The 19119-nt window shown below is 42.2% G+C and overlaps 2 protein-coding genes across 2 annotated transcripts; one reads left to right on the forward strand and one right to left on the reverse strand.

The window, feature by feature from the left end:
- Positions 1-289: 289 nt before the first annotated feature.
- On the reverse strand, positions 290-8966 carry EXOC8 (exocyst complex component 8). Its single transcript, XM_061624488.1, has 2 exons — positions 6763-8966; positions 290-2366 (listed from the first exon to the last, which is right to left on the reverse strand). Exons 1-2 carry the CDS (start codon positions 8311-8313, stop codon positions 1758-1760), a joined length of 2160 nt encoding a protein of 719 aa, XP_061480472.1. The 5' UTR covers positions 8314-8966; the 3' UTR covers positions 290-1757.
- Positions 8383-18976, forward strand: SPRTN (SprT-like N-terminal domain). The gene is made up of 5 exons (XM_061624489.1): positions 8383-9015; positions 10159-10258; positions 11427-11555; positions 13238-13496; positions 16943-18976. Exons 1-5 carry the CDS (start codon positions 8672-8674, stop codon positions 17671-17673), a joined length of 1563 nt encoding a protein of 520 aa, XP_061480473.1. The 5' UTR covers positions 8383-8671; the 3' UTR covers positions 17674-18976.
- Positions 18977-19119: the final 143 nt, after the last annotated feature.

The following is a 19119-nucleotide window of genomic DNA, read 5'->3' on the forward strand; positions in this document are numbered from 1 at the left end:
CTTGCATCAGTCCCAACCAGCATTGTCATGGCGGCAGAGGCTGATGGGAATTATAGTCCCAAATATCACATTGGGGAAGGTTGCATTATACCAAGCAACTATTTGGATCAAACATTTTTGTACTGTCTGGAAAGGGAGTGTTATTTCCTCCATCACTTTTTTCTGTGCCAAACTATCAGTACTCTCAAAATTATGCCTACTTTATAATTGTTTAATGGGCAAACCATTTCTCAAGACCAGATAGAGCATATCTCCATAGACTGCAATAGTGAATTAAGGCCTTTACCACTTTTCAGCATATAATTCAGACATTTTATTTTACATCTTTTTGAAGAGCATCAGCTAAAAGTTTGTTCTGACAGAAAACTTATCTTGGTGCCATTGTTGTTTAATGTCAATGATGTAATCCCAGTACACAATGTGATAGGGATTTCACAATACATTAGGCAGTATTAGACTTGCAGGCATAACCCCACCTATTCTTAAAAAAAATAAAAAACCCAAACCCTCTATCTACATTACACACAATTACATAATGTGCAGAGCTACAGACAAGGCTGCTATGATCAGGCCTTGGTTGTTATTTCTTATAGGTTTTCATGCTCTACTGTGCACATGCCTCCATCCCAAACCCCAATTTCCATTTGTGGTAACCCAAAAGCTCCTTGCTACTTATACAAGGTCACTTCTCACCCCTGTTGCCCCCTTCATCACTTGATCACAAATGGGTGATGTTTCACATCATCAATTCTCCAAATTTGCCCTTATCTGGTTGATTTGGCAACATGTAAAACTATTCTGTTTTATTTATGGTTTCAAGTCATCATTCCTGCTGATTATATATACAGAAAATCAACTTGAATGTGGTTGTATACCTTTTCTTCAATTAACACTACTGGCGGAAGCTCAAAGTACATGTATATATGGGCCCAACAGAACTGTGTGCACGTCACAACTGCCCGTGCAGTTTTTGACACAACACTTCCCAGAACTAATTTAACAATTGTTTTTGTTTTTTTACTAATCTGAATAGCAGATGGCCCTATGGTTGCAAAGAAGCTGTGTCAAAAACCCCAAGTGGAACAACAGCCTGTGTACAACCAGCACATTCAATTCAATTCTCACCTGCCACAAATCAGACAGGATATCTATTTGATCAATATCTTTTACATTTATAGAAGAATCAATAACACTCATTGGAATTGCTTCTCATAACAGGGTGAATTCTATGCTCTTGCCAAGTTTTAATTTTCAAAGGAATTTTAAGCCACATATTTTTGAAATGAAGTTATCTGCTGCAGGTTTTACCATCTTTTTTTCAGGTTATCAGAGAGAAGGAATTATGCAAGTCTGCTTTTTATTTCTCAGACAGATTCTTCTTCTTCTGAACCCCCATATAATGGAATCACTGGGTGTATCCCATCATTTATACTTCTCCAAAAGACTCATTAGAAATTATTACTGACCAGGCTAATTATATTTAAATAGTTCATTAGCCTTTGGACCAAAACACAGTCTGACACTAGATGATCTAACTCTAACTACCACAATCAGAGCTTCAGAAAGAAATGTGCCATATATGGCTCTTCTACTACAGTACTTGCTTTAATTCTCCCTTTTTCTTTTGTCTTAAATTTTTTTTGCAGGACATAATTAGCTAAAGGGAATGTTAATGCATTTAGTTACTCTCACGGATCTGAAAGCAGTTTATGTGCACATGTATACACAACATTTTATATTAAAAGAGGCACTACATTTCACACCACGGAGGTAGTACTTTCAGGATTAATCCGCATCAGTCTTGAAGCATTCCTCAGATCTTGCAACTGCTTAGCTGGTTTCCCAACTCCTTCCTCAAACCTCTTCTCCACAACAGGAAGAACAATCTCATGAAGGAAAGATGCATTCTGCCTGATAAATGCTTTCTTCTCAGGATCCTGTTCACACCGTAAACTATAATCAACGTGCTGGATAGCTACAAGGATTATCTCCACCAGACTTTCCAGCAGAACCATATGCAGCTCTGGGAAGTACAGTTTGAGCGCTTCCTCCAAGAAGGTCATGGTCTGTTTGGTGAAAGCCACAACAGTGTAGCTAAGATTTACCCAGCAGTCATCGCCAGTGTATTGATCAAAACTGGTCACACCACAGCTCCTCATCTCCTCTCTAAGTTTTCCTAAAGCTTCTGGGGTCATCAGGTTCATTCTCCTCCACATCTCTTCAGAGTTACGATGCTTTGTGGCCTCAATTATGATATCTTTGTAGCTCTGCAAAGCTCCTTTGATATCCTTCACTAGTAGGGCATGAATGATGAAGGTCAGATCCAAACCAATCTCGCTGAGTTGCTTGCAATGTTCCTTTGCCACCTTCAACAACAAGATACAGTATTAATTTTACACCTTTAACCAGTTGCACAATAGAGACATCCTAAAAGATAATTATCATCCTGTTACAAACAGCAGGAAAAACACAATGGAGTGTTGGACTATGAGCTGGGGGACCAAGGTTCAAATCCCCACTGGCCATGAAGCTCAATGGGTGACCTTTGGCCAGTCACTGCCTCTCAGCCTAACCTATTTCACAGATTTGTTGTGAGAATAAAATGAGGAAGGGGGAGAAAGACATATGCCACCTTGAGCTCCTTGGGAGGAAACGTGGGGTATAAATGCAACAATAAATACATACACACATACATTCAATCAGCTAGAAGGTATGACCTAGCATTAATCTCCACCATTCTGGCCTTCAGAAAAAGCAGTCTGTATCTCAGGGGTGGAGAATCTTTTTCAGCCTGAGAGAAGAAACCTTTTGGGGGAGAAGGGTCACATTCCAGTGATGGCCATGGCCAGAGGCAAAAATGGGCAGATAAATGGATGCGACTCTTACTTTTGTACTGTAGGATGCAATCCAACCACATAAAAGTCAGAGGTTTTTTTACACATCTCTCCAACTATGCAAGCAAGAGGCATCATCAAGAATACATTTCCGCCAGCCAAAATCATTTAAGGAGAGGGTGGAACAGGGCAGGTAATGTGTGTAGCCTGGGGTAAGGGTATGGCCTAAGCAGAGTCCTGAGTGGTACAGCATCTGCCTTGCATGCAGTAGGTCCCAAGTTCAATCCCCTGCATTTCCAGGTAGGACTGGGAGAGACTCCCTGCCTGAAACTCTGGACAGCCACTGCCAGTTAATGTTGAAATACTGAGCTGGATGAACCAATGCTCTGACTCAGTACAAGGCAACTTCCTAGGGCTGGATAGAGAGACCTTGAGAGCCACATTCGGCATGTGGGTCTGGGGTTCACCATCCCTGCCTTATCATATTGCACAGTGCAGATAATGAAAGGATATCTAGGCTGCCCCTTTCCTGGCAGGATGGAATCTTCCATGGCAGTCTTCTCCTGCTACATAGAGCAAATGAAAACAAGACCACCTGCTCCTACTAACCAGGATAACTGACTGGAGGATTGGGTTCAGGCACAGTTACATTCAGGCAATGTTATCCAAATGTGGATAAAATTAATTGCTCAGAACACATCACCATCATAGTAGTCTGTCCAGACTGCACTACAGTTCCGAGTGTATTTGGGATTGCCACATGACTAGGACAGGTGGCAGGCGTTGGTCCCTACACTCTGCTGTTTCTGCTGGGAGGAGACAACTCATCTTTATTCAGATCTTTTGGCCAGTACAGACTGCTTTTTCCAGACAGACAAGTAAACCACCAGAAGGTGTATTGACTCATCCTTCTTATATAGCAAAAGACTCATTTAGCAGATAAGATGGGATTTGTAAGGTTGCACTACAAAGGCAGTACTATTAACTGGTCCTCTTTCTTCTTCACAATCATAAAGGAGGAAGGAGTCCTTCATGCTAGAAGAGCAAGAAATACATGTGCTGTTTTTACTTATAATTAAGCAGTAAACACTCTAACATTATAGGAAAGTTGAAAAGGATCTGAGTAATGGCGAAAGTGGAGCACAGCTACCACAAATGATGATTCAAGCAGCTTCTTTACAAACAGAACTCCTGTTTTGGGACAGAAGTTGGACTAAATGATTCACTGGTTTCCTTCCAGCTCTTTCTGATATTATCTGGGAAACTAAAATGGTTATAAGAATGGCATCTGAAGAATGTGTGACTGAGCATTACACACACCCCTTTTGGGTCCCTAGTAAAGCTAAAGAAGAACAAGGCAATCATAATGCCAAAATACAATTTAAATAACATCCCAGAAGAATATAAAGGTCATATTAGGAACAGATTTGAGGCTTTAAACTTAGTTAACCGATAACCAGAAGAACTATGAAGTCAGAGACATTATCAGGGAAGAAGGCAAAAAGACAACACTTGTTAAAAAGAAAGACCTCCATGGATGACTGAAGAAACTCTTGAAACGGTTAAAGAGAGAAGGAAAGCAAAAGCAAAAGGAGATAGAAACATGGTTAGAACCCTAAATGCAACAATATAGCAACTAGTACAGCGTTTCCCAACTAGTGGGCCACCAGATGTTGTTGGACCACAATTCCCATTTTTCCTGACCATTGGCAATGCTGGCTGAGGCTTATGGGACATGTGGTCCAACAACATCTGGTGGCCCACTAGTTGGGAAAGGCTGGACTAGTACGTAGGGACAAAAAGAACTATTAAAATGGTTACTGTATAGAAATAGAAGAGGACAACAAAAAGGGAAGAACAAGAGCCCTATTCCAAAAGATTAGAGAAATGAAAGGGAAGTTTAAACCACGAGTAGGGAAGCTGAATAATCAACAGAACACACTGCCTGACCGAAATGAAATAAAAGAAAGATGGAAGCAATACACTGAAGAACTCTATAAAAGAGATGCAAGGATGACAGATGCATTCACGGAAGAACCATATGATGAAGAACCAGAAATTTTAGAATGTGAGGTGAAAGCTACTCTTAAAATACTTGCAGAAACAAATCACCAGGAACAGATGGCATACCAATAGACTTGCTACAAGCTACTGAGACTGAATCTGTCCAAATTTTGACAAACATTTGTGAAGAAATATGGAAAACTAAACAATGGCCCACAGACTGGAAGTGTTCAATATATATCCCACTTCCAAAGAAAGGGGATCCCAGGGAATGCAGCAATTATCAAACTATTGCCTTAATATCTCATGCAAGTAAAGTAATACTCAAGATTTTACAACAAAGGCTCTTGCCATATATGGAGTGAGAAATGAGAAAGGGAAGGGGCACCAGTGATCATATCGCAAACATACGTTGGATAATGGAATGGACCAAGGAATTTCAGAAGGAAATCAACCTGTGCTTTATAGATTACAGCATAGACTTTGACTGTGTAGATCACGAAAAACTATGGAATGCTTTAAAAGAAATGGGGTTGCCGCAGCATCTGATAGTCCTGATACGCAACCTATACTCTGGACAAGAGGCTACTGTAAGGACAGAATATGGAGAAACCGATTGGTTCCCCATCGGAAAGGGTGTGAGACAGGGGTGTATTTGTTTAATCTATACGCAGAATATATCACACGGAAAGCGGAATTGGACCAAGATGAAGGAGGTGTGAAAACTGGAGGGAGAAATATCAATAACTTAAGATGTGCAGACGATTCCATACTCTTAGCAGAAACCAGTAATGATTTGAAACGAATGCTGATGAAAGTTAAAGAGGAAAGCACAAAAGCAGGACTACAGCTGAACATCCAGAAGACTAAAGTAATGACAATAGAAGGTTTATGTAACTTCAAAGTTGACAACGACGACATTGAACTTGTCAAAGATTATCAATACCTTGGCACAGTTGTTAACCAAAATGGAGACAATAGCCAAAAAATCAGAAGAAGACTAGGACTGGGTAGGGCAGCTATGAGAGAACTAGAAAAGGGAAAAGGTCCTCAAATGCAAAGATGTATCACTAAACACTAAAGTCAGGATCATTCAAACCATGGTATTCCCGATCTCTATGTATGGATGTGAAAGTTGGACAGTGAAAAAAGTGGATAAAAGAAAAATCAACTCATTTGTATTGTGGTGTTGGAGGAGAGCTTTGTGCATACCATGGACTGTGAAAAAGACAAATAATTGGGTGTTAGAACAAATTAAACCAGAACTGTCACTAGGAGCTAAAATGATGAAACTGAGGTTATCATACTTTGGACACATAACGAGAGGACAAGATTCACTAGAAAAGACAGTAATGCAGGAAAAACCAGAAGGGAGTAGAAAAAGAGGAAGGCCAAACAAGAGATGGATTGATTCCATAAAGGAAGCCACAGACCTGAACTTACAAGATCTGAACAGGGTGGTTCACGACAGATGCTATAGGCTGCCGATTCATAGGGTCGCCATAAGTCATAATCGACTTGAAGGCACATAACAACAACAACCTTTCCTCTTACCCAGTAGTGTAATGGCAAATTCAGAAGTGCAGGGCCCCTTCATGTTAGTCACAGCCACATACTCTGCCCCGCCCTTTTTTGCTGTTTGAGTTGAGAATGACATGTTTCTTAATGCCTTCTCCCACAACAACAGACATACCTAGGAACCAATAAGCATGAGGAGAGTGTTAGCTACTTAGAAGAGTTTTCTCAGTGACTGATTCATCTCCTTCCACGCTGATTGGCTCCAATCAGGAGGAAAGGACAAGGAAGCATGTTTGAAGACTCTTCCTTTCATGCTGATTGGCTCGCAGAAAACTGGAGACATAGGGACCCTGCTCCCAAAAAATAAAGGGTCTGAGACCCTGGATGATAACACCCCTGCTCTTACCTTTACACACTCAGCAGCAGTGGATAAACTCTCCTTACTGTCAAACACCTGTTTGCTAAATGCATCCACGAACATGCTCATAGCAGATCGGGCCCAGACAACAAAAGCAGAATAACACCCACTATTGCCAGCAAAGTCTGTCTCAAACTCCCTTGCAGTCTCTAACAGGCTGGTGAAAAAGACATGGCAGAGCTTGTGAATGTACAGCAGAGTGGCACCTTCAATGCGCAACTGGCGGATCGCTGTATGTACAGCAGCTTCCCTGTTCCTCAAGAAAAGTTCACATGCTTTGGTTGACTGACCCAAGCGGATGAGCTGAGAAACAGCTCGGCGGGTAGCTCTGGGCCCACCCCGCAGAGACCTATCTGGAGAAAGCTCAAACACAAGCACATCAGTGAGCTGCCGGACTCTTTCATCCACTTTTGCTCGGAGCTCCTTGACAGGCTGGGTCAAAGGCTTATCTCCCAGATACTCATTCAGCTTATCTAGCAAGTCAACTGCCCCTTCAAAGTCTCTCTGAGCAATGCAGACATCCAAATCCTCGGGCAGCTCCTGAATCCATTCTAGGGACAGATCCACCATTTCTTCTTCTGGTGTTGCTTCCTCCTCTTCTTCATTCTCCTCAAAAGGATTGGTGGTTTCTGGGGGAGATGGGGGAGGAGGCAATGTTGGGGCCTCCTGTTCCAGCCTTCGCTTCTCATTGAGAACACGATTCCTCTTGGTCTCCTCCAGCACTTCCAGCCACTCTTTCTTGATCTTTACATTCTCTGCTTGGAAGATGCGACTCTCAGGGAACATAAGCAGTTTGAACATGTCTTTCATAGGTGGGTTGTCCTTGACATTGACCACGGCTAGCCCATCAAGCGGGTAAAGGGCATCATAACGGTACATACCACGCCGGTTCGGCAGCCATGCAGCCACTAACAAGCAGTCATTCATGAGGAAGGCGTGGACTCTCTGGATCTGCACCATATGGTCAGCATCATATTCCACAAGGTCCCCATTGTAGACCAAGTATTTGCCAGGGCTCTCTGGGAGCAGGTCACGGCACCCCTCCACTTTCTCCAGGAGGGTGGTGAGAGTTCGCTGGCGACCCTCCTCATTGGCAGTGGTGTCTTTGGCAGAGAGGGGCAGAAAGGGGTTGGCGTGGGGGTCAGCGACAGCTCGCAGGGCGCCCCCCAGAGCTGGGTCATCGCGGTCGACGACGTTGGCCTGCTGCAGCAGGGCCTGGGTGACAGCTTCCATGATGCCTTTCTGCTCGGTGAGGATGTGGCTCAGTTGGTACATCTCGCTCTCCAGATAGCTGATCTCGCGGGCCGTCTCGATGAACTGTCGGTAGTTTTGGTAGACGTTGCGTTTGAGGCTCTGCGCCGTCTCCTCACTCAGAGCCTGGATCCGCTGCCGGTGTTCCTGTAGGTCCCGGTCACCGTCCGACTGCTGGGACAGTTGCTTCACATACTCCTCCGCCGCGTAGGTCCCAGACTCCAGCTGTCGCCTCAAACGGTTCCCCCCGCCGCCACCAGCAGGCACCTCGCCCAGAGACAGCGCCATGTCAGAGCCGGAGCAACGAGAGTGCGAGGGGCAGAGAGGAAGACCAGCGACACTAGGAAGCCACAACTGCGCCTGCGCCGGAAACAGAGAGAGAGTCTCTGAGAAGCGGAAGAACGCGACGGAAGAACGAAGTTGACGCGTAAAGCGCTGCGGAGCGGCAGGTCATTAGTACAATTAGCTCAACGCAGACGCGTCCTTCATCGACAACCTACAGGCTTAACGATGTGACTGGTACACAGGGCACAACTTCCTGCTTTTACGAGAGCTGCGCAAGCGCTTCGCAAAATCATAACGGATGGGAATGAAAACAGAAAAAGAGGAAGCGCAAGTGCGCCTTTTATAGTACGTTGCTTGGCGCATGCGCAGGAGTTTGAACAGTTTACGGCGGTGCTCGGCCGGCTTGCTTGTGGACCGTCGCGCTCCTCAAGGTCCTTCTTCAGGCAAGATGGAGGGTGACTTTTTGCTAGCGCTCCGGCTGCAGGCGGAATGGGAGGCGGAGGACGAAGAAGTTCAGGTGGTGACAACAACGACCACTACCACCCCTGTTGGTTCCCCGGCGCGGCCTCTGTCGGTAGTGGACGACGCCTGGGAGCTACTGGATCCGAGTCCCGACGTGCGAGGCCTCTTCATGCAGTTTAACGAGACCCTCTTCTGGGGGCGCTTGGCGGCCGTGGAAGTGAAGTGGAGCCCGCGCATGACGCTGTACGGTAAAGGACGCGCGCGAGAAATGGGGGCATAAGAAGGCTAACGCAACGTCACCAAAGGCATCACGCCGGCACTACAGGCAGAAATGGAAGTGAAAGCTCAGTTGACCGGTGATAGGATCTAACTGGAAACTTTTTCAGGACGTACATAGTCGCCACAAGAAAGGAAGCCGAGTAAAGCTGTAACCCTAACCCCATTTACCTGGGAGTAATCCTCACTGAATTCAGCAGGTTGTACTTCCAAGCAGATGTGGTTAGGATTCTGGTGGTAGTCCAGTAAGGATTACCCCCCCCCAAAAAAAATCCACATTTGAACGATATTTTCATTGGAACCAACTTAAATGGCACAAAAAATGACCTTGATCTTATTCCAGATGGCATGAACTCTACCGACTTTCACAAACACACAGTCAGAAACCAGCTTCTCTTTGTAAGCTGCTCTTGGTGCTTATTTACAAATTGAGTAGCATGACATATTCTGTCATTTATCTTACAGCTATGAAGGATGCAGTTACTAACTATAGGGATGGAGAACCTGTTGCCCTCCAGATTTTGCTGTATCCTGGTAATTGGCCCAATCCTGAATGGGATTGGAGTCCAACAACATGTGGAGGGCCACAGGCTTCTTGCTATATTTTCTCTCTTGCCTGTAGTGCGTGTTACTGCAAAAGTAAATAAGATTTAATGTTTATGAGTATATTTGCTGTAATGTGGCAGCACTAATGGTAACATAAACATTCTCACTGACATTGTAGCAGAAGAGAAAGTGCTTGACAGCATGGAGGAAAAGCCTATCATTGGCCACTACCCAAGATGGCTGTGCTCTGCCTTCACAGGAGGAGGCAGTGTGTTTCCAAATACCACTTGGAAACCGCAGGAGGCAAGAGTGCACTTGTATTCAGGTCCTGCTTATGGGTTTCCCATGGGCAACTGGTTGGCACTATGAGAACAGGATGCTGGACTAGATGGGCCGTTGGCATGATCCAGCATGCTCTTCTTATGTTCTTATCAGATAGGAAGTCTAGTTCAGCCGCTTGCACTGGGCATCTTATGTTTTATCAGATTATTTAATGTTTAACAAATATTGTTTGTGCCTAACAGACTGCAGCAGCAAACAAACTTGCATTTTTTGTGTTTATAGGTGTGCAGGAGTTTGCTGCTATGAAGGGCGTGGTGGAATGTGTTCCATCCGACTCAGTGAGCCACTTTTAAAGTTGCGGCCAAGAAAGGATCTTGTGGAGGTATTGTATGATGGGGCTTTTCTGTAGATGAACATGAACCATAATGTGTGCATTTCTCGCAGCAAATATGCTCATGCCCAAACTCAGATGTATCTTGTAGTTTTGGAAATGTGTTTTAACAGCGCTGCAAATAGTTATCTTTTCTTGTAGCAACTTCTGCAAAGATAAGCGAAGCCAAGCAGTCTCGTCGAAGAGGCAAGGAGCTTCTGGGGACTCTTTATTCCTCTCCTCTTGTCTGTAGTGGTGTTTAATCTTTCCCACAATATTGTTTTACTCATTGCTTTCCCTTGCAATGTGAGTGGCTCTTTGAAATGCTGTATTCAGAGTAGTGGTGCGCATTCCTAAATTTGTAAACTATTTAAAATAGTTCTGTGCGATACCAGCAGAGGGTTCAGTAACATAAATTAAAATCAAACAATACAGTTATAAGGAGAAAAATAAAAGGAACAGATAAAATCACAGCAAGAGCAGTAGTAACAATCAACATCTGGCTAGGCAGTCAACCCCCTCTCCCCCCCCCCCCGAAAAGCCTAATGGTATAGATAGGTTTTCAGTCGGTGACAAAAACTCATCAGTGTCAGCTCCAATCATATTTTAAGGAGAAAGGCATTCTATAGTTGGGCTGCCTCTGCAGAATAAGCCCTCTTTATAACAATGTCCCCTGGACATGTAACAACCAAGAGAACATCAGGTGCTGTCTTAATATATTGACATATTGGTGCAGGAGGAAACACTTTCAGATGTCTCTATCCCAAACTATGATTTATGAAACGGGGGTTATTATGTCTGAGGCATCCCAAAGGATGGAAAAATGGAGGCAAGAACATTTTATTTTTAATTGACTACACCTAGTTCTTGTGGTGAGAGCCAGTGTGGCGTAGTGGTTAGAGTGTTGAACTATGACCTGGGAGACCAGGGTTTGAATCCCTACACAGCCATGAAGCTCACATAGTGATCTTGGTCCAGTCACTGCCTCTCAGCCTCAGAGGAAGGCAATGGTAAAACCAACTCTGAATACCATTTACCATGAAAATCCTATTCATAGGGTTGCCATAAATCAGAATCGACTTGAAGGCAGCCCATTTACATTTTATTTCCTGTGGTAGTCAACTTAATAATTTGTTAGGAAATAACATTTTAAGTAATCAAGTAATAATTTTAATTACAGACCATCTTACATGAAATGATTCATGCCTTGTTGTTTGTTACCAATAATGACAAAGATCATGATTCCCATGGCCCAGAATTCTGCAAACACATGCGTCGGATAAACCGCTTAACTGGAGCCAATATTACGGTAAACATTCTCTGTGATGAACAGCAATTTGTAGACTTGTAAAATTGATTTCAGGATATAAAGTAACTTTTATAAATTGTTAATTTTTGATGGGAAAGAAGCATGGTAGAGTGGGTGGTTATTTTGATCTCAGTAACTTTTACAGTGTAAAATCAGTGGCAAATATATTAAGTTAATTGCCAAATTTCTACCGCTTTTGATGAGGCATGAACTGCACCTAATGGCCCTAATCCAGAACTCTTTGATAGCCATGGAGAAGCTCTGGCCTGGTCTAGACATTGCAGCCAAATTGTGGTTTAGCTGTCAGGAACGTTCTGTGGGTTCTCTCCCTCTAATGAATGCTGATTCTTTCCACTAGTTTTTGGTTTGTAGTAACCATGGTGCAGAGTGACAGGTGGAAGGGCACACTCTACATTTACATTCTGAGAAGGGAGTTTGGAAGCCAGCACTAACACCTTTGCGAAAACAACCTTTCTAATAAATGAGAGAATAGGTTTTCTCCAGCACATAATACTCTTACAAGATTGTATCCTTTCTTATACAATAAAGTCCTTTTCCTCCAGTGTTCTCTGAGGTGATGCTCTCATGCTTCTGTGCTGCAGATTGCCACATCCCCTGCACCTTACAGCCATTCTGCCCCCTGCCACTGTTTTCTTCTGTCTCTATCCACCACAGCCAGTCCCAGAACCTGATCACTGTCTCCCCTCATCAGATGTATTTCACAAACTCACCACAGCACTTATCTCTTCCTCAGTAGCCCATCATTTCTCCTCTCCCTCTCTCCTCCTCCCTGCCCTAATTGCCCCAACTGTCACTTTCCCAGCATTCCAATTCCCTTGGCAAAAGTTACCAAGACTGCCCAGAACCATCTCACCCCTAACTAGTTATATTTTTACTCCCTCCTCTTTTCCTCAGGCGACTACAGTTATGCAGACAAACATCTAATTACAACACCAGATGAATATACGTGACATCCACTGTCACAGCTGTCTTTCCCCAACCTGATGCCCACCCGATGGACTACAACTTGGTACTACAGCTGGCTGGCTGAGACTGATGGGAGTTGTTGTCCTGGAGGGCACTAGGTTGAGGAAGGCTCTATTGTGTGATGTGTGAGAAAATGTGGTTATTGTTAATCATAATATGCTTCCAAATTAGAATCGGAATTAGCTATAATGTGAAGTGGGATTCTGATTTAGAAGCAAACATGGTTAACAACCAGGAAAGCAATGGTAAGCCACCTCTGAATACCTCTTACCATGAAAATCCTATTCATAGGGTCACCATAAGTCAGGATCGACTTGAAGGCAGTCCGTTTCCATTCCCCCCCCCCATGGTTAACAATGACCATAGTTTAACTGCTTTGGACATTACTGCAAACTATGAATGCTGCAAGATAGAGTATTAGGATGTGCCTCTATAGAAGTGACCATAGACTTCCTGCGTACCTCTAACGAATTTAAATCAGGCCACAAAATTCTGGTGTTAGTAAATGCTGTTTCATTTACTTCTGTGTTTAGGGACAGCCTTAATCGTGAATTTCCATATGGGACTAGGGAAAGCCTTGTTGGTATGAGATACATTATCCATCAATGTGCACTGTGGGCTATGGATCAGTTTGGTGTCTCCACAAAATGGAAATGAATGTCCTTCATTTAAAAAAATCTGTTGGTTAATCTTAGATATATCATGAGTTTCACGATGAAGTGGATTCCTATCGCCAGCACTGGTGGCGATGCAGTGGTCCATGTCAAAATAGAAAGCCATATTTTGGCTATGTGAAGCGTGCAATGAATAGAGCACCATCTGCAAATGACTTCTGGTGGTCTGAGCACCAACAGACCTGTGGAGGTACATTTACCAAGATTAAGGAGCCAGAGAACAACTCCAGGAAAGGCAAAGAAAAGAGCCAACAACCAAAATTCCTGACTGATGACAAAGGTACTTGAATGTTGTTTAGTTATTACCAGTGGAATATGATGATATTGTACAGCCACTCTTGTGGATTTTTCACATTCCGCAATGTTAAATTGAAAATACCCCCATGCCGTTCTGATGCTTCCCACAAGCTCATTTCAAAACAAAACCTTACAAACCTTGAACTTAGAAACGCTTGCTTAACAACCCTCTAAATTTTCATGGCGATACACAAAACAGTCAGAGAGAATCGAGACTTCAGAGTGTAAAAAAGAGAAAGAAAAAAACCAGACCCCTTTTGGACTTCTTTCTGTCAGAGTTCTCATAATTTGCTGGAATTAATTAAAAATCAGCCATGTTCACAGAGTACCTGTAATCCTGCTAGTGACCTTGTCCCATACTCTGACCTTCATCTTCTGCAGTTTTAAAAGTTGAAAAATGCCTGGCTGATTTTTAATTAATTTAAGAAATTTAGCATTGAACTGAATGATAGTGTTGGGCATGCTCAGTAAGAACTGTCAGTGTTCTAAAAGCCAGACTCACAGTTGCTTGGCTTGGCTAATTGGGGCCACACCCACACCAGGCCTTTATTTCACTTTAGGCAGTCATAGCTTCCCCCCAAAGAATCCTGGGAAGTGTAGTTTGTGAAGGGTGCTGAGAGGAGACTCCTATTTCCCTGACAGAGCTCCAGTGGCCAGAGTAGTTTAAAAATCAGCCGCTCTGACTGAAGCTCTGTGAGGGGAACAAGGCATCTAGCAACTCTCAGCACCCTTTACTAACTACACTTCCCAGGATTTTTTGGGAGAAGCCATGACTGTCTAGTGAAATAAAGGTCTGGTGTGGATGTGGGCAATGACAGCTTTGGTTTAAATTTGGGTGGGAGGCTACATGTGCCTGCTGTAAAATAAAAAGGTTGGGGAAACCCTGAAAAACAGTGATACTGTTCACATTGTTTTCCTTTTGGAAAGGAAAGGGGCTTCCCCTTTGCCCAGTGCCCACCCGTCCAATATCCTCCCTTCCCGCTCTCCCTCCCTGCCCTCCTCGTCCCCTCCCTGCCCCTCCCACGGGTCAGTTTCACCTATCCTAAGCATGATTGCACAGGAGTAAATCCTGCTGAACTCAGTAAGCATGCAAATGATCAAACCTGCTCTCCCCTCTTCCTCCCATCACCTCCCTTTTGCCCCTCTCCCTCCCCTTCCAATCCGTTCCTTCCCCCTTCTCCCCCTTCCTCCTTCCCTCTACTTTCCCCTTCTCCCCCATGGTCAGTTTTATCTATCCTAGCCATGAATGCATGTGAGTAAATGCCACTGAACTCAATAAGCATGCAAATGACCAGACCTGCCTTTCCCCTGTTCCTCATCTCTGCTCTTGTTCCTCCTCCCCTGCCCATTCCAGGCCACCCTCCCTATGCTCAGTTTTACCTATCCTAAGCATGATAGCACATGAGTAAATCCCACTGAACTCAATAAACATGCAAATGATCAAACCTGCTCTCCTCTCCTTCCTGCCTATTCCCCTCCCCATCCCCTGTGGTCAGTTTCATCTATCCTAAGCATGATTGCAGGGGAGTAAATCCCACTGAACTCTGTAAGTATGCAAATGATCAATCCATTCTCAGCAGACTTGCACAGGATCCCATTTCTTACCTTCTGGATTAAAAAGCAGAGAAATTCAGTAATAGGCAAAAAAAAACTTGTGGCCAACAGATATTTCTATCAAACTTTAAAAAGCAGGGAAATTGGGCAGCTATAGTAAATGCACCAGGGGAGCAGGAGACCTGACCTCCTCTCTGAGATATTGTACTGCCTTACAAATTGGTCAAAATGTAAACACAATTTGGATTGGTCTTTCACAGTTCAATCCACTTCCTGTATAGCTTGGAAGAATTTGGTAACATGTGCCTCTGAGCATATGGTGAGTGGTGGCAACACCTGCAAACAGCCCAAAGAACAGAAAGAAGACATGTGCTGTGCTGATCTTGTTTTAGCAAGGAGGAAGCAACAATATTAAAACAGTTTTTATAGTTCAGATAGTCACTTTAAGTATGTTTGATTTACTTTGCAATTTTCCTCTAGTAAGTTTCCTATAGTAAATAATTTTCTTTTGCTTCTGTTTCTGTGAGTATGTGAAGTACAGCAACACTTTGCAACACTAAAAAAAAGCTCCAAAAACTGTTGTGGAATAATGGCACTGACTGTTCTGCAGAATAGTTTCCAGTGGACATGAGGAGTATCTCAGTTTGCACAAGATAAAACAGTGGGAGGTGAAATATATTCTAGCAAAATTCTAGGTGTGCTCTAAGTTTTTAATTGACCATGCACACCTTTCCTTAAGTGACATAGTTTAAGCATAGCAGGCTGAAAGCATGCATCTTGGGCAGGCCAAGTTTGTTTTTTTCAACAGCTAGAGTAATTGCTTAAGTAGCAACATATTGTAATCAGTCTGATTTTACATCAACCTGCAGTTTCACATTCAACTATTAATGCACCCCGAAAGAGAGCATAACCTCCAGTTTGAAACACAAAAGCCTGTCTTCACTATCATATGTCATTGACCAATAAAAAGGCTTTGAAATTAATAAAAATAAATTTGACACAGATTTCTACGATGAACAATGAGAGAAATATAATTTTCTAGGTTACATTCTCTGTAGAAACATTAGTAACACAGGAAAGAAGCAAAGTAAGAAGAACACAACAAACATACAAAAATATAGCTCTCTACCTTTGGAGATGGCAGGTGTTGCCACCACTCACCATATGCTCAGAGGCACGTTACCAAATTCTTCCAAGCTACACAGCAAGTGGATTGGACTGTGGATGTCCAACCCAAATTGTGTTTGAATTTTTATATATTTGTAGGGCAGTACAATATCTCAGAGAGGAGGTCAAGTCTCCTGCTCCCCTGGTGCATTCACTATAGCTGCCCAATTTCCCTGCTTTTTAAAGTTTGATAGAGATATCTCTTGGCTATAGGTATGTTCTTAAACCACAAGGTTTTTTTGCCGATTAGTGAATTATTATTGTTATTCCCATTTGTAGATTGTGATGTTTATACAGATTGGACCATAGATGCTCTGGTGAATTTCTATTCCACACAAACTTTACCAGCAGAAATACTCCTTTTGTGGCTGTTGAACCAGTTATATTTGATAGCCATAAGCCCTGCTTTTTCCCCATTGCCACAGCCATCAGTCTTTAAAGAAATCTGCTTTCTGAAACGTGGCAAGAACATTTCTGAATTCTCTTGGTTTGACAAATCACATCTTAACCTAGTTAATATGTATTCCAGAAGATGTTTGTTTTCATCAGTTTGTGTCAATTGCTTATAAACAATACCTCACAGTGTGCAACGTGTGAACCTAGCTGGCATAAAAGTTTACTCATCCATGTTGCTTTAGTGAAACAGCACTTTTTGTAATAGATTAATAGTCTTTAAATTGAAAGTACTTATTTCTGATGTATTTTCAGGAAATGGTCAAGGAGGCAATGTGCAAAACATAATTCCTTTTAGTGGAAAAGGATATATCCTTGGAGGAAAAAGCAGTGTGTTGCCATCAGACAGAACCATAAGTCCAAGCAACCATAAGAGCAGAGAGCTGCTCAGTTCGCAGCATCATTCACCAGCTGGTTTGATTAGATCACATCCTCAAAATGAAATGGAATTTGAACAGAACGTTTCCTATCCAAGCATTTACTCTCCATTTTCTTGTGATGGTGATAAAAACAGCTTTGCTTCCAGTGCTACACTTCCTAAGGTATCGGTTGCTAACAAAAAAGCTTACACTAATGTTAATGGCTCCCCCATTAGAAATTTTTCTTTTAATGGAGTAAGATCAAAGTCAAGCCCTATAAATGTTGTGTGGGGTTTACAGTCAAAGAGAACATCAGAAGAAAGCATTTCTGAACCAGCTACGTCGACTCCAAAATCCCAGACAACATCTCATAGAAATAGCAGCACATACAATAGTTGTCCACCAAAACGGGCAAAAATGGAGGATACAGCTGCCTTTGAAAAATACTTTATAAAGAAAATGGATCCAGGGCAGGCTAGCCCTTCATTGAAGAACAAGCCTGAACCAACAGCCTCTGAAAGTTCTGCTATTTCTGTCAGTGATCAAAACAGAAAAGTTTGTTGCCCTGTCTGCCACTCTGAGGTTTTGGAAGCTAAAATAAATGAACACCTAGATTCCTGTCTCTGAGATCCCTTAACACGATTCTAATGTTTGGAATGCTTCTTTGCTCAGGGTTTATCCATCTTGAGTGTCTCATGTATATTTATTGTCTTCCATATTTTGGGGAGGGAGCTTTACTTATGACAGCTTCAGTGTTTAGTAGGCTATAAGTTTTTTTAGCTTGAAGTACTGTATTACTTCTTTACACTATTGTGCTAGTAATACAACCAGATTTGAACAGATCTTTATAGCCATGAGAAAAATATGCTATAGGAGTTCTAAAGAAACGCATATGCATGATTTTTAACAGGCTTCATTTTAAAAGCATATTAGCATTTTCAAAATGTCTTTTTGGTTTCAAGGATTATGTTTTAAATAGCAATTTTCTCTCAAAAATTGCTTCCGAGCCTGGTTTGCAAACTGTTGGGCTAGGGAACTTGATATCAATTGGACAAAAATCAGTGTGAATTCTAGCACTACCAGCTTCGCTTACAGGAATCAAGCTCTTAATCTCATTTTATTATAGAGATGGTTAAAATTATATTCATATGAGGCTTCCTCAAAGCTTTCACATACTTCAGGAGGAGAGTTCAACCTATTGATTATGGCACTGACCCTAAATCTTTGCTGGCCTATTTCTTTGTTATATATACTGTTAATATGTCTGAGGATTAGGGTATGTGCTTTTGAAGTGGGAGGAGAACCCAGGATAGATAAAATAAGACAAATAGTATATATGAATTTGGGGAGCAATATTTGTCATAGTGGTTTATATCCTCAGGTTGGCTATGACAGATAAGATTAATTTATCAAAATCTGATCTAAATCTTTCACTTTTACAATGATGTAGAAGAGCAGTTTTTATTCTAAAATCTCCATTTTTTTTTGCTCAGTTCTGTTCTAAGAATTCAAACATTCAAAAGGAGAAATGACCAGTTTTAGCATCGTGAGAGAGTCGGGATGTATTTTTCCCTCACCTTCATGGCAGCTTGGTTATGCTTATGTCTGAACCCAAGTGGTAACATGATTGTTAGCTGAAGATTAGGTTGTTCCATTTCTACTACCAAAACAGCAGAATTTGGTCAGATCTCCAAAACTCCTCTCGCTAAATTCAGCAGATATTTCCTTCTCACTATCCAGATTTCCTTTTCATTTGTTAGATACACTTGTGCGTGTATCACTTTCAGTTGTAGTGTCTGTGAATGAAGCTGTCATTTATGTGTACCTATCTTTTTACAAAGTGTATAGCTTATTTCCTTGGAGATTGAAGTAAACTTGATTATCTAATAGCCATTGGCAAATTTAAAATAAAGTAATAACTTTTCAGAAACAGTAGCTGAAATAGAGATCTGTTTTATAAAAATGGATTAGAAATTGTAAAATGTGCCTGTTCAAAATGTATTGAAAAATTCAGTACAATTTAACTGAATTGGATATTGTTTGTGTATTTTTTTCATTGTTTTAAAGAACATT

Source organism: Rhineura floridana, chromosome 4, assembly GCF_030035675.1.
Source record: "Rhineura floridana isolate rRhiFlo1 chromosome 4, rRhiFlo1.hap2, whole genome shotgun sequence".
In the NCBI taxonomy this organism is placed as follows: Eukaryota; Metazoa; Chordata; class Lepidosauria; order Squamata; family Rhineuridae; genus Rhineura; species Rhineura floridana.